At 47.8% G+C, this 25,263-nt stretch overlaps 1 protein-coding gene and 1 long non-coding RNA gene across 2 annotated transcripts; one reads left to right on the top strand and one right to left on the bottom strand.

Moving 5' to 3' along the window:
- Positions 1-777: 777 nt before the first annotated feature.
- LOC134407832 (B-cell differentiation antigen CD72-like) lies at positions 778-12,932 on the bottom strand. Its single transcript, XM_063139780.1, has 5 exons — positions 12,765-12,932; positions 11,845-11,934; positions 9,791-9,880; positions 8,986-9,312; positions 778-968 (listed from the first exon to the last, which is right to left on the bottom strand). The coding sequence occupies exons 1-5, from the start codon at positions 12,832-12,834 to the stop codon at positions 778-780; spliced, it is 768 nt and encodes a 255-aa protein (XP_062995850.1). The 5' UTR covers positions 12,835-12,932.
- Positions 12,933-22,291: 9,359 nt separating this feature from the next.
- LOC134408520 (uncharacterized) lies at positions 22,292-23,014 on the top strand. The gene is made up of 3 exons (XR_010026102.1): positions 22,292-22,369; positions 22,569-22,636; positions 22,733-23,014. It is a non-coding gene; the product is annotated as an uncharacterized LOC134408520 (long non-coding RNA).
- The last annotated feature ends 2,249 nt before the right edge of the window (positions 23,015-25,263 follow it).

Below are 25,263 nucleotides of genomic sequence, written 5' to 3'. Positions count from 1 at the left end.
AATCCAGTATGAATCTGAAAGCTGTTGACAATTCAAAAAGAAAATGTTGAGCTAATTCAGCATCTCAGTCTGGGTCAATTTGTACAAATGGAGGATGGTGGAGCATGGGTGCAGGGGGGGGGGGCGCTGACTGCCAGACAGAGGGGCCTCCATTGGTCTTTTCCCACTTGGGGGGGGGTCCAACCAGGAAAACGGTTGAGGGACACTGCCTCCCACCCCCGTTGCAACACAGCCCGAGGTGTGGGGGCAGGTCCCTCCTCCCTCCACAGAGTTCTCTTGACTAAACCCCAACACCTTTCTTCTTGTCAAAGTGTTTGTTACTTTCTCAAGAAAAAAGCCAACAGAGAGAAGGGAGCACCTAGAGAGCTTCAGTTACTGGGCAGAATAGAGACGTAATACATAAAATAAAACACATGAACACCTTCTCTGTCCTTTTGGGACCCAAGCTCACTAGGGGTGCAGCTCAGCAGAGGGAAACGGAAGTGGGGGCTGTTGTACTTCTGCACAGGCTGGCGTTCCCCAACCTGGTGGCCTCCATGTGGACCACAATTCCCATTATCCCCAGCCATCATGGTTGAGCCACGTCCGGAGGGCACCAGGCTGGGGGAGCGGGTACAGGCTTTAGATTGGGATGGAGCTGGCCTGTTCCGCTCTGGGCCTTTTTTGAGCCCCTTGGCTTGCCCAACGTTTTCATGGCTGGACATGGAGCTGCCTTCGGAGTTCTCCTTCTGGCTGCTAGGACTTGACCCCCCACCCACCCCCATCCAGCCCAACCCACTACAGCCCTTTGCACCAGACCATTCTTCCTACTGCAGCCCATAGATCTTCAGCATTCCAGGGGTCTTTTAAGACAAGTAGCTGATACGATCTCCAGTGACAATAATTCTTGCTTTCTTCCCAAGTCTTGCGATCACTTGAAAAATGGAGGCATTTCCATCGGAAGAGCATCCATCCATGGGGACAGCAGCCTGGTGAAGAAGACAGGAGAGCAAGAGAGTTTGCTGCAGTTATGGTCATGTGTCTGCATCTTGGCTCAGGGGTAGCGTTTGCCCTGGGAGGGGGCCTGATTTATTCCCAGATAATGTGTGGCCCCATTTTTACTCTCTTTGCACCCTATTTTGGAGTGTGGTGGGCCCAGAGAATGAGGGCACACACCAGGAGCAGGGCCTTCTCTGCTGCGGCACCCCGGCTGTGGAATGAGCTCCCTAGGGAGGTTCGCTTGGCACCTACATTATATGCTTTTAGATGCCAGGTGAAGACCTTTTAATTCTCCCAGCATTTTAACAGTCTATAAATAAATTTTAACTTGGTGTTTTAAATTTGTAATTTTGCATTGCTGCTGTTTTTATCTGGTTGAGCTTTTATATTGTATTTTGTACTATGGTTTTATACTGTTGTTTTGTTTTGAATTGACTTAATTTTGTAAACTGCCCAGAGAGCTTCAGCTATTGGGTGGTATAGAGAAATGCAATAAATAAATAAATAAATAAATATGCTGCTAAATCAGAAGACGTTTACTTCTTGGGAGGAGAGCAATGACAAAGCTTGATAAAATAGTTAAGAGCAGAGACACCACACTGACAACAAAGGTCCGCATAGTTAAAGCCATGGTATTCCCTGTAGTAACCTATGGCTGCGAGAGCTGGACCATAAGGAAGGCTGAGCGAAGGAAGATAGATGCTTTTGAACTGTGGTGTTGGAGTAAAATTCTGAGAGTGCCTTGGACTGCAAGAAGATCAAACCAGTCCATACTCCAGGAAATAAAGCCAGACTGTAAGCCTATGCGGCAGGGTCTTGCTAATTACTGTGTTATCTGTACAGCACCATGTACATCGATGGTGCTATATAAATAAATAATAATAATAATAATAACTGCTCACTTGAGGGAATGGTATTAAAGGCAAAACTGAAGTACTTTGGCCACATAATGAGAAGACAGGATACCCTGGAGAAGAGGCTGATGCTAGGGAAAGCGGAAGGCAAAAGGAAGAGGGGCCGACCAAGGGCAAGATGGAGGGATGATATTCTGGAGGTGACAGACTTGACCTTGGGGGAGCTAGGGGTGGCAACGGCCGACAGAAAGCTCTGGCGTGGGCTGGTCCATGAAGTCACGAGTCGGAAGCGACTGAACGAATAAACAACAAACCATGTTGAAAGCTAAGCAGTCCCAGATGTGTGTCAGGGGTGGGGATGGGTTGCATATTGCCATTTTCCTAAAGAGAAAGAAGCCTATATTTCACAGTCTGTATTTTGAATTCAGACAGATGGGAAAATGATAATAATAATAATAATAATAATAATAATAATAATAATAATAATTTATTTATTACCCGCCTCTCCTTCTGGATCTAGGTGGGGAACAACACTAAATACTATACATAAAATTAGTTAAAAGAGCATATAAAACCAATACAATATTAAAATAACAATCACAACATCTTAAAACTCTTAGGTTTAAAATTTATCTGGGTAGGCTTGCTGGAAGAGACTAGTCTTTACGGCTGTCTTAAACTCAGAGGGAGCTTTAAGCTGACGAATCTCCTCCGGCAGGCCATTCCAGAGTCGGGGGGGGGGGGGGGGGGCAAAAGAAAAGGTCCTCTGGCTAACAGTTGCCAGCCTAGTTGTGGATGACTTATTATTATTATTTATTATTGTTTATTTATATAGCACCATCAATGTACATGGTGCTGTACAGATTACACAGTAAATAGCAAGACCCTGCCGCATAGGCTTACAATCTAATAAAGTTGTAGTAAACAATAAGGAGGGAAAGTGAATGCAAACAGGCACAGGGAAGTGTAAACAGGCACCGGGAAGGGTGAAGCTAACAGTATAGAGTCAGAACAAACTCAATATTTAAAAGCTATAGGGATCAGAAAAGTTTTTAGCTGAGTTTTAGAAGCTGTGATTGAGTTTGTAGTTCTCAAGTGTTCTGGAAGAGCATTCCAGGCGTAAGGGGCAGCAGAAGAAAAAGGACAAAGCCGAGTAAGGGAAGTAGAGGTCCTTGGGCAGGCGAGAAGCATGGCATCAGAGGAGCGGAGAGCACGAGCGGGGCAATAGTGTGAGATGAGAGAGGAGAGATAGGCAGGAGCTAGACCGTGAAAAGCTTTGAAGGTCAACAGGAGAAGTTTATATTGGATTCTGGAGTGAATTGGGAGCCAATGAAGAGATTTCAGAAGTGGAGTGACATGGTCAGAGCGGCGGGCCAAGAAGATGATCTTAGCGGCCGAGTGGTGGACAGAGACCAGCGGACTGATGTGAGACGAAGGAAGGCCAGAGAGAAGAAGGTTACAGTAGTCCAACCGAGAGATAACCAGTGCGTGAACGAGAGTCTTGGCAGAAGAGACAGACAAAAATGGTCGAATCCTGGCAATATTATACAGGAAGAAACGACAGGATTTCGCTACTGCCTCGATATGAGGAATAAAGGAGAGAGAGGAATCAAATATAAAGCCAAGACTACGAGCTTCCTTGACCAGAGTAAGCGTGACATCGTTGACAGTAAGAGAGAATGAGAGGTGAGGAGCAGGTTTAGGAGGAAAAACAAGCAGTTCAGCTTTTGCCATATTAAGTTTCAAATGACGATGAAGCAGCCAGGCTGAGATATCTGAAAGACAAGCCGAGATACGATCGTGAACATCGGGGGAGAGTTCCGGAGATTAGAGATATAATTGTGTATCATCGGCATACAGGTGATATTGGAGGCCATGAGATTGAATAAGCTTACCCAAGGGCAGCATGTATAAAGAAAACAACAACGGGCCAAGCACCGAGCCTTGCGGAACCCCTACTGAAAGGGGAAAAGAGGAGGACTGGAGTAAACCCTTCCCAGAGGACCTGAGTGTGCGGGGCGGACTGTATGGGAGAAGGCGATCCCGCAGGTAACCTGAACCCAAACCACAGCAGACAAGCAATTTTAGGATGAGCATTTGACCTCTCCTCCTTTCCCTCCTAGTACTGGCTAAATTCTGAACATGAGCCTACTTTATCAGAATACTGAAGCAACCTGTGAATATCTCTGAACACTCAGAAATGTTATAGACATGAATAAAACTACGTACTGCTAACCATAAATAATAAAAAGATGACACAGTGGAAGAAAGTAACAAGATCGCAATGCAGGACTGAAGTGTAAAGAGAGGCGCTTCCGAACGTGGGTGTTATATAAATGAATGCAATTCACGACTTGCATTTGCCAGAGCATCAAAGCATGAAGAGCTAAAAACCACTGTAAGACGTCAGAGGATAGCTGTGTGTGTGTTTGACTTTTCAGTTTTGCAGTCAAAGAATTGCCCGTTACATCGCCCACGAAACACTGGCACTTTTTTTTATTTGTAATTGTCTAAAAGGGGAAAGGCCTCTCTGCTCTCCCAGCTCCCTTTAAGAAGGGGGCAGAATTTCTAGCTCTTCCTAACTCACCGTAGTGCAAAAAGAAATCACATAAACCATTAGCAAGCCAAGAGAAAGGTGGGAACCGGTTAAAGATTGAAAGGGCAGTGAGGGCCGCAGTTACAATGGGATGATGAGCTGTTGCACAGCCACAAGGCTTGCAGGACCTCCTGCTAGAGAGAAAGGACGCACATGTCCACCACCATCCACCCATCTCATCTAGCTTGGCCCTAAGGCCACGGATGACCTTCCCCCTGCCAAAGCCAAAGGTCCCTCCTCTGTCCTCTTCCTCCTCCTCACTCCGCCTGCTGCTTTGATGTGCTCAACCACCTGGTCCTTATTATTATTATTATTATTATTATTATTATTATTATTATTATTTATTGCATTTTTATATCGCCCAATAGCCAAGCTCCCTGGACGGTTCACAAAAACTAAAACAATTCAAAGTGTAAAACAAACAGTATAAAAACATGATATAAAATACACATTAAAACAAATTAAAACATACCATACATGATTAAAACATCCTGAAAACATTCTAAAATTTCACTGGATAGGCCTGCCGGAATAGATCAATCTTTATGGCTTTTTTAAATTCTGAAAGACTTGCGCCAGGCCCAAGATGGAAGTTTTTTACGCTCTTCTTCTTAGCTTCGGTTTCCCTCCTACGGGCTCACTTGACATTTATTTATTTATTTATTTAGCTCTCTGAGCGGTTCATTTCCACTGCTGGAAGCTGCCCCTCGGACTCCCCCATCTCTGTCGGGGTTCTGTTGGGATCCCCCTGCTTGTCTCCCCCACAATGTTCCCATCCCATCCCAGGGCCTTCAATTCCACCCAAATGCCGAGGGCTCCCGGCCGGCCGGCCGTTGCTCTGTCCCAGACCTCTCCCCTCTGTCCGGTGCCACGTCTCCTCCTGACCCATGAGCCTCATTTCTGCCCCGGACTCCACGCGCCCACGAGGCAAGGGGCTCATTTCTCCTCGCAAGCCTTCAGCTCCTCTGCCTCTCCCCCCCTCCCTGGACTTCAGCGGACCAGACCCTCAGCCCGGGCTTCCTCTCGCCCACCTCTCTCCTTCACGGCAAAGGTGAAGGGAGGGGAGCTCTCGTGCCCTGGCTGCATCCCTGAAGACTGAGGGGAGACATGATAGCACTCTTCAAATACTTGAAAGGTTGTCACACAGAGGAAGGCCAGGATCTCTTCTCGATCCTCCCAGAGTGCAGAAGACGGAATAACGGGCTCAAGTTACAGGAAGCCAGATTCCAGCTGGACATCAGAAAAAACTTCCTGATGGTTAGAGCAGTACGACAATGGAACCAGTTACCTAGGGAGGTTGTGGCCTCTCCCACACTAGAGGCATTCAAGAGGCAGCTGGAGAGCCATCTGTCAGGGATGCTTTAGGGTGGATTCCTGCGTTGAGCAGGGGGTTGGACTCGATGGCCTCGTAGGCCCCTCCCAACTCTGCTATTCTATGATTCTATGATATGACCCTCCAGCAAAGGAGATTGTTACCTTGTCGTGGATCAGTACAACCAGAGATATGTCGGTATACCATCGGAAGATAGGACCCCCAGGTCGGAAGATGGTCAAAATGCTACTGGGGAGGAACAGAGGATAAAGTCAACTAGCCCCAGACGTGATGACGCAGCTAGCTCAAACCCGAAAGGACGGCTAGCAGCCGATGGTGCTGGTGGTGAACGACGAATCCGATGTTCTAAAGGACAACACACCATAGGAACCTGGAATGTAAGATCTATGAGCCAGGGCAAATTGGACGTGGTTATTGGCGAGATGTCAAGATTAAATATAGATATATTGGGTGTCAGTGAACTGAAATGGACCGGAATGGGCCACTTCACATCAGATCAGCACCAGATCTACTACTGTGGACAAGAGGATCACAGAAGAAATGGAGTAGCCTTCATAATTAATAATAAAGTGGCTAAAGCAGTGCTTGGATACAATCCAAAAAATGATAGAATGATCTCAATTCGAATTCAGGGTAAGCCATTTAACATCACAGTGATCCAAATATATGCCCCAACCACAGATGCTGAAGAAGCAGAAGTAGATCACTTCTATGAGGATCTGCAGCACCTACTGGATAATACACCAAAAAGAGATGTTATTTTCGTTACAGGAGACTGGAACGCTAAGGTGGGCAGTCAAATGACATCTGGAATTACAGGTAAGCATGGTCTAGGAGAACAAAATGAAGCGGGACATAGGCTGATAGAATTCTGCCAGGACAACTCACTGTGCATAACAAACACTCTCTTCCAACAACCAAAAAGACGGCTTTATACATGGACTTCACCAGATGGCTGACACCGAAATCAGATTGACTACATCCTTTGCAGCCAAAGGTGGCGGACATCTATACAGACAGTAAAAACAAGACCTGGAGCTGACTGTAGTTCAGATCACGAACTTCTTATTGCACAATTTAGAATCAAACTAAAGAGAATAGGGAAGACCCACAGATCAGTTAGATATGAGCTCACTAATATTCCTAATGAATATGCAGTGGAAGTGAAGAACAGATTTAAGGGACTAGATTTAGTAGATAGGGTCCCGGAAGAACTATGGACAGAAGTTCGCAACATTGTCCAAGAGGTGGCAACAAAAAACGTCCCAAAGAAAAAGAAAACCAAGAAGGCAAGATGGCTGTCTGCTGAGACACTGGAAGTAGCCCAAGAAAGAAGGAAAGCAAAAGGCAACAGTGATAGGGGGAGATATGCACAATTAAATGCAAAATTCCAGAGGTTAGCCAGAAGAGATAAGGAATTATTTTTAAACAAGCAATGTGCGGAAGTGGAAGAAGACAATAGAATAGGAAGGACAAGACACCTCTTCCAGAAAATTAGAAACATCGGAGGTAAATTCCAGGCAAAATGGGTATGATCAAAAACAAAGATGGCAAGGACCTAACAGAAACAGAAGAGATCAAGAAAAGGTGGCAAGAATATACGGAAGATCTGTATAGGAAGGATAATAATATCGGGGATAGCTCAGACGGTGTGGTCAGTGAGTTAGAGCCAGACATCCTGAAGAGTGAGGTTGAATGGGCCTTAAGAAGCATTGCCAATAACAAGGCAGCAGGAGACGATGGTATCCCAGCTGAACTGTTTAAAATATTGCAAGATGATGCTGTCAAGGTGATGCATGCCATATGCCAGCAAATTTGGAAAACACAAGAATGGCCATCGGACTGGAAAAAATCAACTTATATCCCCATACCAAAAAAGGGAAACACTAAAGAATGTTCAAACTATCGGACAGTGGCACTTATTTCACATGCCAGCAAGGTAATGCTCAAGATCCTGCAAGGTAGACTCCAGCAATTCATGGAGCGAGAATTGCCAGATGTACAAGCTAGGTTTAGAAAAGGCAGAGGAACTAGAGACCAAATTGCCAATATCCGATGGATAATGGAGAAAGCCAGGGAGTTCCAGAAAAACATATATTTCTGTTTTATTGACTACTGTAAAGCCTTTGACTGTGTGGATCATAACAAACTGTGGCAAGTTCTTGGTGGTATGGGGATACCAAGTCATCTGGTCTGCCTCCTGAGGAATCTGTATAACGATCAAGTAGCAACGGTAAGAACAGACCACGGAACAACGGACTGGTTTAAGATTGGGAAAGGAGTACGGCAGGGTTGTATACTCTCACCTTATCTATTCAACTTGTATGCAGAACACATCATGCGACGTGCTGGGCTTGACGAATCCAAGGCTGGAGTTAAAATTGCAGGAAGAAACATTAACAATCTCAGATATGCAGACGACACCACTTTGATGGCTGAAAGCGAGGAGGAGCTGAGGAGCCTTATGACAAAGGTGAAAGAAGAAAGTGCAAAAGCTGGGTTGCAGTTAAACCTAAAAAAAACCAAGATTATGGCAACCAGCTTGATTGATAACTGGCAAATAGAGGGAGAAAACGTGGAGGCAGTGACAGACTTTGTATTTCTGGGTGCAAAGATTACTGCAGACGCTGACTGCAGCCAGGAAATCAGAAGACGTTTACTTCTTGGGAGGAGAGCAATGACAAATCTTGATAAAATAGTTAAGAGCAGAGACACCACACTGACAACAAAGGTCCACAGAGTTAAAGCAATGGTATTCCCCGTAGTAACCTATGGCTGCGAGAGCTGGACCATAAGGAAGGCTGAGCGAAGGAAGATAGATGCTTTTGAACTGTGGTGCTGGAGGAAAATTCTGAGAGTGCCTTGGACTGCAAGAAGATCAAACCAGTCCATACTCCAGGAAATAAAGCCAGACTGCTCACTTGAGGGAATGGTATTAAAGGCAAAACTGAAGTACTTTGGCCACACAATGAGAAGACAGGATACCCTGGAGAAGAGGCTGATGCTAGGGAAAGTGGAAGGCAAAAGGAAGAGGGGCCGACCAAGGGCAAGATGGAGGGATGATATTCTGGAGGTGACAGACTTGACCTTGGGGGAGCTAGGGATGGCGACAGCCGACAGGAAGCTCTGGCGTGGGCTGGTCCATGAAGTCACGAAGAGTCGGAAACGACTGAACGAATAAACAACACAACATGATATGACCAGGGCCGGGTGGACGGACATACCGATCCGCTGGCAGGACGCTGCGTGGAGCAGCTGCCACTCCAACCGGCGCTGCAGGTCCCCCTTCTCCTGCTGCAGCCGGGCCAGGCTGAGGTTTGCCTGCCTCAGCTTCCCTTCGCGCTGCTCCAGCTGGGCCCGGGTGCGGTTCTCGGCTGCCCAGCTTTCCCCCAGGGCCTCCCTGGTGGAGTTGAGCACCTCCTCGGCCTCGTGCAGCCACCGCTGGCACTGCCCCAGGCTCGCCTCCTTGGCGTCGATCCTCCGCTCCAGCAGGCTGCTGTTCGCCACGTGGACCTGGGAGGCCCGCTGGAGCTGCCGCGAGACCTGCCAGTCTGCAGAGCACAGCCGGGGGCAACGTGAGAGGAGAGGTCCGTGGGGCGAGGGGTTCCCCCTCGGGCCCAGGGCTGGGAACGGGGCGGGGGGGGCTGCGAGCAGACGCCTGGCAAAGGCCGGCTCGGGGGCCTCAGCCTCGGTTCAAGCACCCTCCCGCGCGGGGGCAGGCTCGCTTCGCCCAGGTCCTGAAGAAGAGCGCCTTGGAGTTCTGTGTGCTTACACGCAGGCAGCGAGGCTTGCTGTCCTGCCATGGTCTCCCACCCTGGAGGCCTTCAAGGGGCAGCTGGGCAGGGAGGCTTTGAGGTGGGTTCCTGCACTGAGCGGGGGGGGGGGGGGTTGGACTCGATGGCCTCAGAGGCCCCTTCCAGCTCTACGATTCCACGATTCTATGCCACGTCCCCGCCCCCGTAGGAGCCTTTCCCCGTGGGAGATGGGGGGGGGCACGGCTGGGACGGGAGCGAGGCATCTGCTACTCACAACGGACCCCGAATCCGACGGTGGTGGCCAGGAGGAAGGCGCAGGTGCCCACGAGCGCCAGCACCACATGCCAGGTCCGGCGGCTCTGCCCTGGAAGAGAAGCCCGCGAGGGTGAGCTGCCGTGGAGGAGGCCCCGGCAGAGCCCCGCAGGCAGCTCCCAGGGAGACACGGCGGCAGCATCTGCACGGGGGGGGGGGGGCGAGCTAAACGCGGCGTGGGCTTCGAAACGGCCGCAGCCATCAGTCCTGCCTTGCTGGCCATGGGGACCCCGAGTCAGGCCCTCGGTCCACCTAGCTGCGCAGGGTCTTGTCGAGGAAATGTGTGAATGGGCTGTTTTATCTCTGCCCACCCTGTTTTGATGTAAGCCCCTTCTATTAGAAATTAAGTTCTATAGCAATTTGATGCAAACTGTAGCTGAAAATATGTTGAGCAACACTTCCTCAACCAACAAGAAGTGTTGACACATTGGTCAGAGTGTGAGCCTTCCAGCGAGGACAGGAAGAGTAGTAACCACAAAGGAACAGATGTTCCAGGATTGCAATACCCATCTACGTATTGTTTTTCTAATCTTTGAATTATCTGCACTCTGCACATGCATAAATGCCTTGTCTATCATCGGTTACTGTATTGCAAAACTGTATTATGATTGGTTTATTATATGAGGAAGTTCTGTTGTTGCTTCTGAGGATGTTACCCTATAAGTATCTTAGCGTTGCCTGCAACTAGTGGGCAGTCCTTCAGAGCCTCTAGGGTTTGCCACCTTGCAGCACTGCAGGCTGCTTGTAATAAAACTTTCCCAAGATGAGAGAAATTATGTCTTGAGAGTCTTTGACCGCCACTCAGCGAACCAAGGGAACCTGCCCTTTCAGGTTCCTCCACAGTCTCCAGGGAGGGCTTCAGGCAGGAGCCTTTCCCAGCCCTCCCTAGAGTTGCTGTTGGGGATTGAACCGGGGGACGCTGGGCTACAGCCCCCCCCGGCCTAAACGGCCTTCATTGGGGGGACACGGGGTGCTACTGGCGGAAGGTCACCGGAGCCCAGATTCAGCCCTTTTGCTCATCCCTGCAGAGCGAGGAGCAGAAGGGAAACTGGACCCAGGGCAACGAAAAGACGGGCAAGTTTGGGTGCACTCGTGCCCCTGCCCCAAGATGTCAGCGACCCATCAGAGGAGTTACCACGCTCTCGGACGTTGCCTCCCGAACAGTCGTGTGGGAGGCCTGGACTTTTAAAACTGGTGACTGGGGTGTAGAATGTGGCCGTCTCTGAGCCCCACCCCCGGTCTCTATGGCCGTGGGTGGAGGGAGGGGGGCGGAGAAATGAAGTGACGGAAAGTTTATCTTGCTTCTTGACCAGAGTCCAAAAGGCAAGTGATACCGGTTTTGAGTTTCTTTCAAAACTCCTTACAATTTAGATATTGAAACGATGAAAGGAATGGATCCAGAAGGAAAGGTATTTGGGGGTGGGGGTGGAGGAGAGGAGAAAAGGATTTTAAAAGCAGGATTTTGCAATAGTCCAAAGTAGGCGACAGCATCAATATTTAGGGTGGCCATATGGAAAGGAGGACAGGGCTGCTGTATCTTTAACAGTTGCATAGAAAAGGGGATTTCAGCAAGTGTCATTCATAGGCATGCAGTTAAAAGCTGCAGGAGTATAGCTGGAGTGACCAGATACAAATGAAGGCAGGACTCCTGCAGCTTGAACTGTTGTGATGAAGAGGGAATTTCACCAGGTGCTGCATGCATAACAATGACACCGGCTGAAATTCCCTTTTTCACACAACTGTTAAAGATACAGGAGCCCTGTCCTCCTTTCCATGCCCTATCAATATTAAACCAACAACACCCTAAAAGAAAAAAATCAATTTCAACGCCTACACAGCTTAAAGCACTGACTTGGGTTAGGTGGGCGCAGGGTGAAATGACAACGCCCTTTGAGGAGTGGGGAAGCCGAGCAATTGACCTCCACTCAGGCTGGGGGCTCCGGGGGCGTTGGGCGCCCAACCCTGGCCACCACTTCCCTGGTGGTGGTGGTGGTATGGGGCGCAGCTGCCACTCACCTTTGGGGGGCTCTGAGCTGCTGGGGGTCTTCTCGTCCCTAGGCTGGGCTCCCTGGAGGTTCTCATAGGTGAGCTCGCCCTCACTTGCCTCTGGAAGAGAAGACGGGAGGGGGGAGGCGTGAGGGGGGGGAGGCGGAGGGGATGCCCCCAGCGGGGTCCGAAGCACCTGCCTGCCTTTGGCTATAAGCTTGCTGCTCAGTTGCTGCAAAGGAGTCTGAAATCTGGAAAGAAAAGGGTTAAACGGGGGAGACGGTCCAATTGTCAGGCAGGGCCAGCCAGACTTTCCTTCGGTTCTGGAGATTTCTGGCCAATGGCCCACAATAGCCCACAATGTCCTCGCATGGGGGAAACTATCGGGGTGCATTTATGAGGGGGGTCTTTCTCCGCCCGCCCCCCCCCGCCCCTTCTCACAGAATTATACAGGGGCTCCAGAAAACGACCCTCCCGTCTTTTCCCACGGCTGCTTCCGTCTTTTTTCTTCCTGCAGAAAGCTCTTTAAATTAATGAGAAGAGGCGGCGCAGCAGCAGCAGCACCAGGACGCCTCCATCTGGGAGCTCCTGAAACCTCGGTCTGGGTGCCTGCGAAAGGCGACCACGGGGCACCTGCCCTTGCAGCGAGCCTGAGAGGCCGAGAGGGACGAGGTCACTTTGGACAGTGGACAGAGGCCGCTGTCCTCGGGGGCATCTGGGGCCGCAGGAGAGCCTGCAGGAGCGCGGCGCTGGGTACCACCACCACTACCCCTCTGCCCAGCTTGCACCATTGTGAATAAACTCAAATCTCCAGAAGCCTCTTCGGGCGCCACTTCTCTCTGTCTGCAAAGGGAACCCAACCCGGCTCGGGGCATTTCCCCAGGAACCGCTCGCTCGCCGCTCGGGGAAATTGTTCCCTCCACCCCACCCGGCCCCGCCCCTCACAGTACCTTCTTGCTGGATCTTCCCTGGAGGGCTCCTGGCAAACCTCAGGTCAGCATATGTCACCCGCTGTGACATCCTCGGGATGGGAGACCCTGCTGTGCCCACCTGGGACTTGCTGGTAGAAAGAGAAAGCCCCACCCCACCACCACAGCTTGCTGGAAAGGCCCTTTCGCTCTGCCCCAGGAGTGCGGAATGGAACTGATTCTTACAAGCAGAAGTTCATCTTGACCAGATGGGGCCAGCCAAGCACAACCCAAAACTCCGCGGACCACCCACGACATCATGCTAAAAGTGAAAGTCTGGCCTCTCCTCTTCCCGTTAACGCTGCTTGCTCCCCAGAAAGGAAATAAAAATGGCAAAGGCGTCTCAGATGTGTAACCTTTGATTATTATTATTTTTTACTTTATATTTTCCACTGCCACCCCACCCCCTCCAATTTTGGAGATTTAGTGGTTCCTCCCATGCTGTATCCTTCCATCAAATAAGTCTCGTCCCCTCCTAGAAATGCACCCCATCACTTAACAGAAAGTGTGTTTTTAAGATGCTTTTTAGAAGACTGTGCACTCCCCTTCTTCAGTACATCTTCCCTAGTTGAGTTCTTTCAACATAAGAACATATAAGAACATTGGAAGAGCCCGGATGCTGGATCAGACCAAGGGTCCATCTAGTCCAGCACTCCGTTCACACAGTGGGCAACCAGCTGTCAGCCAGGGACCGACAAAGCAGGACACGGTGCAACAGCACCCTCCCACCCATGTTCCCCAGCAACTGGTGCATATAGGCTTACTGCCTTGGGTACTGGGGGTAACACATAGCCATTAGGGCTAGTAACCATGGATAGCCTTCTCCTCCAGGAATTTATCCAACCCCGTTTTAAAGCCATTCAAATTGGTGGTCATCACCACATCTTGTGGTAGTGAATTCCATAGTTTAACTATATGCTATGTGAAGAAATCCTTCCTTTTATCTGTCCTGAATCTCCCACCAATCAGCTTCATGGGATGACCCCGGGTTCTAGTATTATTTGGGAGGGCGAAAAATGTCTCCCAATCCACATTCTCCACATCGTGCATAATTTTGTACACCTCTATTATGTCTCCCGTTACCCTTCCCCCCCCCCAAACTATTATCAGCTCCTCTTGTTATAATGCCTAACATGGAGTTTGCCTTCTTTACAGCTGCCATATACTGGGTTGACATTTTCATTGAGCTGAGCACCATGACCCCAAGATCTCTTTCTTGGTCGGTCACCACTAGCTCAGATCCCATCAAGTTATATTTGAAGTTGGGTTTTTTGCCCCAGTGGGCATCACTTTGCACTTGCTTATATCTGTACGTCTCCCCTCCTTTCATAGGTGCATTGTCATTCTCTGCCCTGAGATCGTAGTGATATAGTGTGGGATACAAATGTTTTAAATACATACATACATACATACATACATACATACATACATAGAAGTGCATATCCCCCACATCAGACTGCAAGTGTACGGCGTGATCACATGGTTGACGCTTAAGCTTCATGGATCACTTGGCACAGTACTGTCAGGCGACAAACCTTGAACAAATTTGCAGTTCTTCTACTACAGAGACTGTCTTCAGTTTTCCCCTACTTCCTCTTGCCCTTTAATCCAATATGCCAGCAAATGCTTTGAGTATAGACAAAGGGACCACAGACTAAAATGGGCAGGAGGACAAAACTATCATTAAATTCTGGAAACGTGATTCCTTCCAAGCTGGGGCTGAAGAGAGTGGGGATCCAGGCGGAAATCTCAGTGTAGCCCATGAGCACTGCATGTGATACCAGTAGTAGGGACCAGAAGGGAGACACATTGTTCATTTCGGAGACAGAGATGGCTTGAAAAGTAGGCTTTTATAAAAGTTTTTCTTGGGGGGGGGGGGTGTTTGAACATTATCACCTTCTAATGACCATCTTGTGTTTTCTTACTGCTTCTTCCATCCTTTCCCTTAATGTAGAGAATTTGTTAAGGAGAAAAAGACAGGACTGCTGCACAAGACCTTCTGATTGCTAGTGCTCGGAGCCCTCTCTCTGGAAGCACCCTACGGATCCAGGGGAGAAACCTACATTGAATTTACACCTATGAGCTCTGAGCACTACAAGACACATAGGTTGGGTCGGGGGAAACTAGCACGTGTGTGTAGGGCACATGGAATGTGACAGTTGAGAGGGGAAAAAGCTGGAAGCTTGAATCAGGATAAAGAATTATCATCACTCTGGGTCCATGAGAGAATTGATAGCTTATTTTTGTACTGAAATACCCTGAGGAAGGACTTTATGGCCTGAAACGCATTGGAGATAGATAGATAGATAGATAGATAGATAGATAGATAGATAGATAGATAGATAGATAGATAGAAAAACACCACATCTCCGTTTTCACCCCTTTGCCTCTGGCTTGCTTAGCTTTAGTCTTTAAGGTGCCACAAGAATGCCTTGCCGGTCTTTCTGCAAGAGACTAGCATGGTTAGCCCTCTGCATAGAGAAGGTTTACCTAAGAAATTGTGGAGCAAGAGATTCTGTACAAACCAAAGAAAATTCTTCTGCATGATTCCTGTGTGGCTCTCGCTGCCACAAGCCGTAGTGATGGCCGCCACCCTGGATGGCTTCAAAGGAGGATTAGACAAATTCGTGAGAGAGGAAGAAGCTTTCAATGGCTCCTAGTCAGGTGGCTATATATTACCACCAGTATTAATTGCAGTTTGCCTCTCAGTAGCAGTTGCTTGCTACTGCACTCCTGTCCTGCTTGTATGCATCACATTGGAGTATCTGGCTGTCCTCTGTTGGAAACAGGACACTGGGCTCCTTGTGCACCCGGCCCCCTCTTTACCGGACTCTTATTTCTTCCGTTCTTTGTAAGAACAGGGAAGAGAATATTTGGGTTACAATCATGTGATGGTATAATTTTGCTTCTGCTTTTCTGCTTTATGCAAACATAAAGCAAACATTTTCAAAAAGCTGTTCTTCACATGACCAGGCAGGGAAGGGTGTCAGGGCAACTCGCACCTCCTTGCACCAGGGGGGCGAAGGAAAAGGACCACCATAGAAGTTTGGGGATGGAGCGACTGCTTCTGGCTTGTACATTGAGGCGTTCAGATGGGAACCGGAAGTGGGGGGTCATTTGCCCTTTCTTTACTCTGTTGGGGGAAGAGAATTTAAAGCTCTACATGTAGTGTGGCTGCATTATGCCGGGCAGCTGCCCTAAGATCTTGTCAGGTGGAGGTGATACAAGCAGACAGTAAAAAATGTACATTTTGCTCAGATAAATTGAACATGCAGTCATGAGTACAACATAAACACAAACTCTAGGAGTCAGAGGAAGACCGTATCATAGAATCATAGAATAGCAGAGTTGGAAGGGGCCTACAAGGCCATCTAGTCCAACCCCCTGCTCAATGCAGGAATCCACCCTAAAGTATCCAAGAGCTGGATCTGTTTGTGGGTGTATTTGGCCAGAGTGAAGGTTTTGGAAATATGACCTGAGGTAAAATAAGTCATTAAGAGGCTTGTAGGAGCTGCAGCTTCTCTTGAATCCTTCAGAATTGTCCCTAAGCAGTTTTTCGAAAGCCCCGAATAAAAATTTGCATTCCCTTATGTACAAAATATATCTTTAATACATTAATTTGTTATCCCATTGGTGCTAGGGAGAGGAAATCTCAGGGAACAAGTAAATTTATTTCTAGGGAGTGTAACTCATTGGAAAAGTGGAAAAGGACAGCTGTAAGTCAATGAGGGAGAATTTGGACGATGTATTAGAAGGACTCAAAGAAAGCTGAGGAGAAGGTCTGGATATTAGACTATTTCTTCTCTGTGGGATAACCACGTAGTGTGGCTATTTTATGCCAGGCTGCTGCCCTAATATCTTGTCAAGAGAAGGTGATATAAGGAGGTTGTGAAAAATTGTACAATTTACCAAGATAAATTGCACATGCAGTTATGAACGCAATATGAAACACAATAAGTTCTGGGAGTCAGAAGAAGACTGTGCCCAAAAGCTGGACCTGTTTTATGCCAGAAAACTGCCCAAAGTTCTTGCCAGAAGAATGTGCCACAAGCAGGCAGTAAAAATGCAGAATAATTGTCCAAACAGTCATTAAAAACAACTTTTAAAAAAATGTCCAAGCAGTTTTATTATGACATTTTATTGTCCAAGCAGTCTTAAAACTAACTTAAATACAAGTTCTGGGAGTCAGGGAAGATGGTACCCAAGAGCTGGTCCTGTTTGGGGGTGTATTTGATAAGGGTGGTTTAGGGAAATTGGCCTGAGGAAGGGTGAACATACAGAAAGGACGACAAGGGTCTTGTATCTTTAACAGTTCTATGGAAAAGGGAATTTCAGTAGGTGTCATTTGTTTGCGTGCAACACCTGGTGAAATTCCCTCTTCATCACAACAGTTAAAGTTGAAGGAGCCGTTCCATCTTTTGTCTCTGCTTTAACTGTTGTGATGAAGAGGGAATTTCACTAGGTGCTGCATGCATGCAAAAGACACCTTGTGTAATTCCCTTTTCTATACAACTGTTAAAGATACAGGAGTCCTGTCCTCCTTTCTATATGGTCACCCTACCTGAGGTAAAAGAAGTCATAAAAATAACTTAAATATAAGCTCTGGGAGTCAGGGAAGACGGTACACAAGAGCTGGTCCTGTTTTGGGGTGTATTTGACAAGTGTGAAGGTTTAAGGAAATTGAGCTGAGGTAAAAGAAGTCATTAAGAGGCTTCTAGTCTCTTGAATCCTTCAGAATTGTCAGTACGCAGTCTTTTGAAAACCCCGAAGTAAATGTTAGCATTCCCTCATGTACAAAATATCCCTTTAACACATTAACTTGTTATCCCATCATTTGTTTTAGTGTTGGAGGGAGGAAGTCTCATAGGGAGCAACTAAAGTTGATTCAAATTGTCTGTGGAGCGTAGCTAGGTGGAAAAGAGCGGGAAAAGACTTTATCTAAGAGCAGGACAATGTTTGTGGGTGCATTTTGCTGGGATGAAGGTTTAGGGAATTTGGCCTGAGGTAAAAAAAAGTCATTAAGAGGCTTCCAGCACCACAGTGTTTCTTGAATCATTCAAAATTGTCAGTAACCTGTCTTATGTACAGGAATCAGTACACACATGCAGAATGTTGGGGTTTCTGCTGTTTCTTGTGGGGTTACTACTGTAATTCAAACTTATTTCTATGGGCTCATCTACACCAAGCAGGATATTCCACTATGAAAGCGGTATATAAAAGGCAGGAGCCACACTACCGCTTTACAGTGATATTGAAGTGCACTGAGAACTGTTGGGGCCCATGACACATAACATATATCACTTTCATACCACTTTCATAGTGTTATATGTAGATGTGTCATGTGTTCCAACGGTTGTCAGTGCACTTCAATACAGCTATAAAGCGGTAGTGTGGCTCCTGCCTTTTATATATTGCTTTCATAGTGGAATGTCCTGCATGGTGTAGATGAGGCCTATGGCTATTCTGAAGTGCAGGCGATTTGTAAGAGCCATTTGCACGTGTGTGGGGATCTGAAAGGATGGAAATAATCCCAGACAATTTTAATAAAGCCCCACATGTCTAAGCCATTTATTACATTACATTCCAGTATCTTTTTCTGTTTGGAAACGATCCCTAGAATCTGTTGTGTTAAGGGCAGCACCATAAAACCCCTCAGTAAAGAAATATTTCGAGTTGAAATTATTTTTCTTCTGGTGTTTTTTTTGGCGGGAATTGCTTTCTGTGGGAAACACCTGTTTTGATGGTACCTGAGGCCTTGGTTGCTTAGCAACGTCCTGAAAGCGGGAGGGAGAGAGGGGGGAGAATAGGTACGGGTGGAGCCTGGAGAAGATAAAGCCGATTCTGATTGGCTGGGGAGTAGAGAGAGGGAGGGGTGGGGGAAAGGCGGGAAAGGACAACTGCGGGGAGTCAGTCTGAGGCAGTCCGTGAGGGGAGGCGGTCGGGGCTTTGGTGGGTGGCGTTTTAGGAAGGACTCAAAGCTGAGGCGAGCCTAGCTATGGCTTCTGGGTTTCTAGTATTGGCTCATTAGCAAACAGCCTCTTTTGGGGCAGGCTTTCTTGCGCAGGAGAGCTTCTCCCTCGCAATTAATTAAAAGCCAGCCTTCAGCATGGCATTTTGTCCGTGTTCAATAGACACAGGGTGTGTGAGGGAGTAGATATGGCCTCCCTTTAAGCCTGTGAGGAGACTTGGCCTCTGGAATTTCTTCTTCCCTGGACCTGAATTGCTGCTCCCCCTCCATCATTCCGTCCTTTATTCTCTCCCCCACCCCAAAAAATTTTAGGCATCCCCTACTGCCCCCAGGCAAGACATTCAGCCATAAATCACCCCATCCTCACAGAACTCATTCAGGGTCCAAATTAGCAGAGGAGAAGCCCCCCTGGGCTGTAGCCCACAACTAAAACAAGTCTAGGGTCTATTCCCCCCCTCTTGCCAAATAACTGTGGGTTTTATAATAATAATAATAATAATAATAATAATAATAATAATAATAATAATAAAGCTGTTTTGAGTGTTACAGAGCTAAAGGAAGCTAAAGAATGGGGCATGTGCCCTGTTGTGAAGTGCCTGTTTTGAGTGGACAAAGTTAGTTTCACAAGAAGTAGCTCCTCATGATTTAATTTTCTAATGGCTCCATTTAACAATGCAGAGTTTTGGGAGGGTCTACTCAGAAGCAAGAGTCTAATCACGAGGGGGAAGAATCAGCCCTGCAGAAATAGTTAATGTTTTTTCCTTTATTTTTTTAATGCTTTCAGTGCTAAAGAACATCAAAAGCGTTAATCTCCTGCAGGTACATAGCCACAGAAATGGTTTATATAAGCTCTCATCTTCCCCATAACTTTGTTGGGTGGAGAGTTCATGCAGAACATTTCTCCTTAGCTCAAGGAATTGTCTTGGTAGGCCAAAGGGTAGTTTGGATATTGACTCTGAAAAAGAAAGTGTGAATCTGCATATGGAAATCAGTAAGGTTTACATTGCATTATTTTTTGTGTTTTATTCTTTCAGTTATGTAATTATTCATTTTCACTCCTCAGCCCCAGCTTCATCTGCTCCAGATATGGACTCAGGATGCTACCCCTGGCTGGGTTGGCTGGACTACTCTGCTTGCTGCCTCATGGAGGAATTGAAGAAAATGTAACATGCAGCTTCTTTTCTAGGCATGTGGAGAAACTTTGCTGTTAGCACATTTTGCTGTTAGCACATTTGCTGTTAGCACACATCCCTTCATGGAATAGAGTATCTAAGTCCTGGGTTCACATATGACTTGAAAACTTGCCACATTTAATACAGAAATAACAAGTCTGCCCATTATAGAGATGCTTTGGTTAAACCTGAGCTTTACTTAATTTCCACAACGTTCTTCTTCATGAGTACAGCTCTGCCCCAAACTGGGTTTAACAAACACCTGTACTGTCTCCCCTTCATGGGGAAATCTAAGCTTCCTCCTAAAAGAGTCTGTGGTACCTTAAAGGCCATCTGTGTTTATTTCTAAGGCATGGGGTTTCATGGGCCAAACCCACCTTGTCCGATGCAGGGATGGATAGGAACGAGATGGAAGAGTCAGTGACACAGAGGTCGTGAGCAAACACTCCATTTCCATTTTAAACACTCCATCTGCACTATTTAAGGAAGCGAACTGTGGATGGGACTGGGGCTCTACACACTGTAAGGAGTGAGCCATTCAGACGATCTGTTCAAGCCCAGTTCCAACGTGTCGGACTGAACAATTCATGTCATCTCTGAGCTCTCACGCTGCATTCCGTCTCTCTAGTCCCTCCGTTGCAAGCCGGCCACTTTGGGGTCTGCTCCGAATGACCTGGAATGGGGAGATGCTTTCCCGCAGGTTTGTCGGTGTTTGTGCAGCCCTTTGGTCCAGGGATTGTGTTCTCTGGGGAGATGTGGGGACAGAGCTGGCAGTGGTTCCCCTGGTGTTGCCTGTTTGGAGTGGTCCTATAGGGCTGAGTCTCTGTCAGAGGGGCAGGAACAGATATGGCGGTATTGCCGGGCTTAGCAGTAGTGATGTATTGTTTGGTGTGTTGAGGCTGCTAGGTTGAGGTGTGTCATGATGGAGAGCAGTCTATCGTTGTTTGGTACAGTGAGGCGTTCACATGCCTGTCATGGACAGTGGTGTCCAGATGTGCCACCGACAGACCTTTGGGGGAGCATTTCCCCATTTCAGGTCATTCCAACACACCTCAAAATGGCTGACCTGCCACAGAGAAACTTGAGAGACAGAATGCAGCGTGAGACTTCAGACTTGACATGCATTGTTCATTTCCACGCCTTGGAACACAGTTTGAACACTTGGTCTGACCAGCTCCTCCTTACAGTGTGTAAAGCCCATGTCCCATCTTGCAATTCAATTCCTTTCATATTGTAGATGACGCTTGAAATTGGAATGGAGTCTTTGCTTTTTACCTACCTGGGACTGACTTTTCTATCTTGTTCCCATCCATTGCTACATCTGACAACGTGGGTTTGGCCCACAAAAGCCCATGCCTAAGTCATAAAACACGGTTAGTCTTTAAATTGCTACAGCCACTTTTTGGTGGTCATGCTACAGTCTAACACACCTGCCCATTTAGAATCTGTTGCTTATTGCTGGCCTTCCCTTGTGCCTGGCAAGTCTCCCCTTCATTGAGTTAACTAGGCTTATTTCTGGGGTTCAGGCATCCCAGGCAAATGTCCTCTTTATGGGGCCTCCCATTCACGGGAAAAGTCCTGGGAAAAGGCCTCTTTATGGGGCCTCCCATTCATAGGAAAAGTCCTGGGAAAAGGCCTCTTTATGGGGCCTCCCATTCACGGGAAAAGTCCTGGGAAAAGGCCTCTTTATGGGGCCTCCCATTCACGGGAAAAGTCCTGGGAAAAGGCCTCTTTATGGGGCCTCCCATTCACGGGAAAAGTCCTGGGAAAAGGCCTCTTTATGGGGCCTCCCATTCAGGGGGAAAAAGCCTGGGAAAAGGCCTCTTTATGGGGCCTCCCATTCATTGGAAAAGTCCTAGGAAAAGGCCTCTTTATGGGGCCTCCCATTCATGGGAAAAGTCCTGGGAAAAGGCCTCTTTATGGGGCCTCCCATTCATGGGAAAATAACCTTATTCCTGGGGTTCAGCATGGCCTGGGAAGAGGCCTCTTTATGGGGCCTCCTATTCATGGGAAAATAACCTTATTCCTGGGGTTCAGCCCAGCCTGGGAAGAGGCCTCTTTATGGGGTTTCCCCTTCATGGGAAAACTAGGTTTAATTCTGGGGTTCAGTCCAACCTGGCCAGCAAGTGCCCCCTTTATGGGGAAAAGTAAGCTTACTTCTGGGATTCCCCAAAGCCTGGCTCAAAGGCTCTACCTACATACAAGAGTCTTGTTTTGAGGCAGAACTAGACATGATGGAATTGCTATTTATTTATTTATTTATTGCATTTCTATACCGCCCAATAGCCGGAGCTCTCTGGGCGGTTCACAAAAATTTTTTAAAAAAATTTCTAATAGATTTTGTGTCTTTTTTTCTTATTATTTTATCTGCTACCGAGCTTTGGAGCGGCCCCGGTGCCATGGAGCAACACAAGGCTGAAAGCTAGAAGCGTCTGGATGAAGCTGCTGTGAGTACGAATGAGCCATCCCCAATCCAGCTACAGAAGCCTCGTCATGGACACACTGTCCAGGAGTTCTCGGTCTACCCCATTCCTTCGCTGGTTGGGGAGTTTCTGCGAGCTCTTCCCCCCAGCTCAAGGGACTTCTTTAGCTGGGGAGGCCAAAGGGGAGCAAGGGCATTGACTTTGTTCCCCATTCCCTCCCCAGCCCTGGCGAATGAGCCAACAACACTTATGGAAGGCCCGGTTCATTTTGAAGAACACCTGGAATAAAAGGTGCGTCTCTGGATATGGAGAAGAGTAAGTTTTATGTTGCGTTAGTGTTGATGTTTGATTCCTTCCTGTCGGTAATTGTGCATTTTCACTTCCCAGCTCCCTCGGCACCAGATATGGACGCAGGATGCTGCCTCGGCTGGTTCAGCTGAAGGCTACATGGACAGTTTACTCTGCTCACCACCTCGTGGAGGGATTGAAGAAAAGGTGAAATGTTGGGAAACTTTGCTGCAAACACACAACAGACTCACAACCACTTCACGGGATTTTTGTATCTTAGTCCTGGCATTATGCAGAACTGGCCTCAATAGGAGTAGCTTAATTCAGGGATGGCGTTCACACATGCGTGGAAATCTTCCTCTTCATAGGAAGAGGGGTTCAGACAGGCCTGGCGGGAGTCCTCTTTACGGGGTCTCCCCTTTATTGGAAAATAACTTTATTTCTGGGGTTCAGCCGGGCCTGGCAAGAGTCCTCTTTATGGGGGCTCCCCTCCATATGGGAAACTAGGTTTGATTTTGGGCAAACCCACCTTGTCCAATGCAGGGATGGATCGGAACGAGATGGAAGAGTCAGTGACACAGAGGTCGTGAGCAAACACTCCATTTCCAATTTAAACACTCCATCTGCACTATTTAAGGAAGCGCACTGTGGATGGGACTGGGGCTCTACACACTGTAAGGAGTGAGCCATTCAGACGATCTGTTCAAACCCTGTTCCAATGTGTCGGACTTAACAATTCATGTCATCTCTGAGCTCTCACGCTGCATTCTGTCTCTCTAGTCTCTCTGTTGCAAGCCGGCCACTTTGGGGTCTGCTCCGAATGACCTGGAATGGGGAGATGCTCTCCCACAGGTTTGTCGGTGTTTGTGCAGCCCTTTGGTCCAGGGATTGTGTTCTCTGGGGAGATGTGGGGACAGAGCTGGCAGTGGTTCCCCTGGTGTTGCCTGTTTGGAGTGGTCCTTTAGGGCTGAGTCTCTGTCAGAGGGGCAGGAACAGATATGGCGTTATTGCCGGGCTTAGCAGTAGTGATGTATTGTTTGGTGTGTTGAGGCTGCTAGGTTGAGGTGTGTCATGATGGAGAGCAGTCTATCGTTGTTTGGTACAGTGAGGCGTTCACATGCCTGTCATGGACAGTGGTGTCCAGATGTGCCACCGACAGACCTTTGGGGGAGCATTTCCCCATTTCAGGTCATTCCAACACACCTCAAAATGGCTGACCTGCCACAGAGAAACTTGAGAGACAGAATGCAGCGTGAGACTTCAGACTTGACATGCATTGTTCATTTCCACGCCTTGGAACACAGTTTGAACACTTGGTCTGACCAGCTCCTCCTTAAAGTGTGTAAAGCCCATGTCCCATCTTGCAATTCAATTCCTTTCATATTGTAGATGACGCTTGAAATTGGAATGGAGTCTTTGCTTTTTACCTACCTGGGACTGACTTTTCTATCTTGTTCCCATCCATTGCTACATCTGACAACGTGGGTTTGGCCCACAAAAGCCCATGCCTAAGTCATAAAACACGGTTAGTCTTTAAATTGCTACAGCCACTTTTTGGTGGTCATGCTACAGTCTAACACACCTGCCCATTTAGAATCTGTTGCTTATTGCTGGCCTTCCCTTGTGCCTGGCAAGTCTCCCCTTCATCGAGTTAACTAGGCTTATTTCTGGGGTTCAGGCATCCCAGGCAAATGTCCTCTTTATGGGGCCTCCCATTCACGGGAAAAGTCCTGGGAAAAGGCCTCTTTATGGGGCCTCCCATTCATAGGAAAAGTCCTGGGAAAAGGCCTCTTTATGGGGCCTCCCATTCACGGGAAAGTCCTGGGAAAAGGCCTCTTCATGGGGCCTCCCATTCACGGGAAAAGTCCTGGGAAAAGGCCTCTTTATGGGGCCTCCCATTCATAGGAAAAGTCCTGGGAAAAGGCCTCTTTATGGGGCCTCCCATTCACGGGAAAGTCCTGGGAAAAGGCCTCTTTATGGGGCCTCCCATTCACGGGAAAAGTCCTGGGAGAAGGCCTCTTTATGGGGCCTCCCATTCACGGGAAAAGTCCTGGGAAAAGGCCTCTTTATGGGGCCTCCCATTCATGGGAAAAGGCCTCTTTATGGGGCCTCCCATTCATATAAAAAAGCCTGGGAAGAGGCCTCTTTATGGGGCCTCCCATTCAGGGGGAAAAAGCCTGGAAAAAAGGCCTCATTATGGGGCCTCCCATTCATTGGAAAAGTCCTAGGAAAAGGCCTCTTTATGGGGCCTCCCATTCATGGGAAAAGGCCTCTTTATGGGGCCTCCCATTCATGGGAAAATAACCTTATTCCTGGGGTTCAGCATGGCCTGGGAAGAGTCCTCTTTATGGGGCCTCCTATTCATGGGGAAATAACCTTATTCCTGGGGTTCAGCCCAGCCTGGGAAGAGGCCTCTTTATGGGGTTTCCCCTTCATGGGAAAACTAGGTTTAATTCTGGGGTTCAGTCCAACCTGGCCAGCAAGTGCCCCCTTTATGGGGAAAAGTAGGCTTACTTCTGGGATTCCCCAAAGCCTGGCTCAAAGGCTCTACCTACATACAAGAGTCTTGTTTTGAGGCAGAACTAGACATGATGGAATTGCTATTTATTTATTTATTTATTGCATTTCTA

This window comes from Elgaria multicarinata, chromosome 13, assembly GCF_023053635.1.
Source record: "Elgaria multicarinata webbii isolate HBS135686 ecotype San Diego chromosome 13, rElgMul1.1.pri, whole genome shotgun sequence".
In the NCBI taxonomy this organism is placed as follows: Eukaryota; Metazoa; Chordata; class Lepidosauria; order Squamata; family Anguidae; genus Elgaria; species Elgaria multicarinata.
This window is presented reverse-complemented; position numbering and strand designations above follow the sequence as displayed.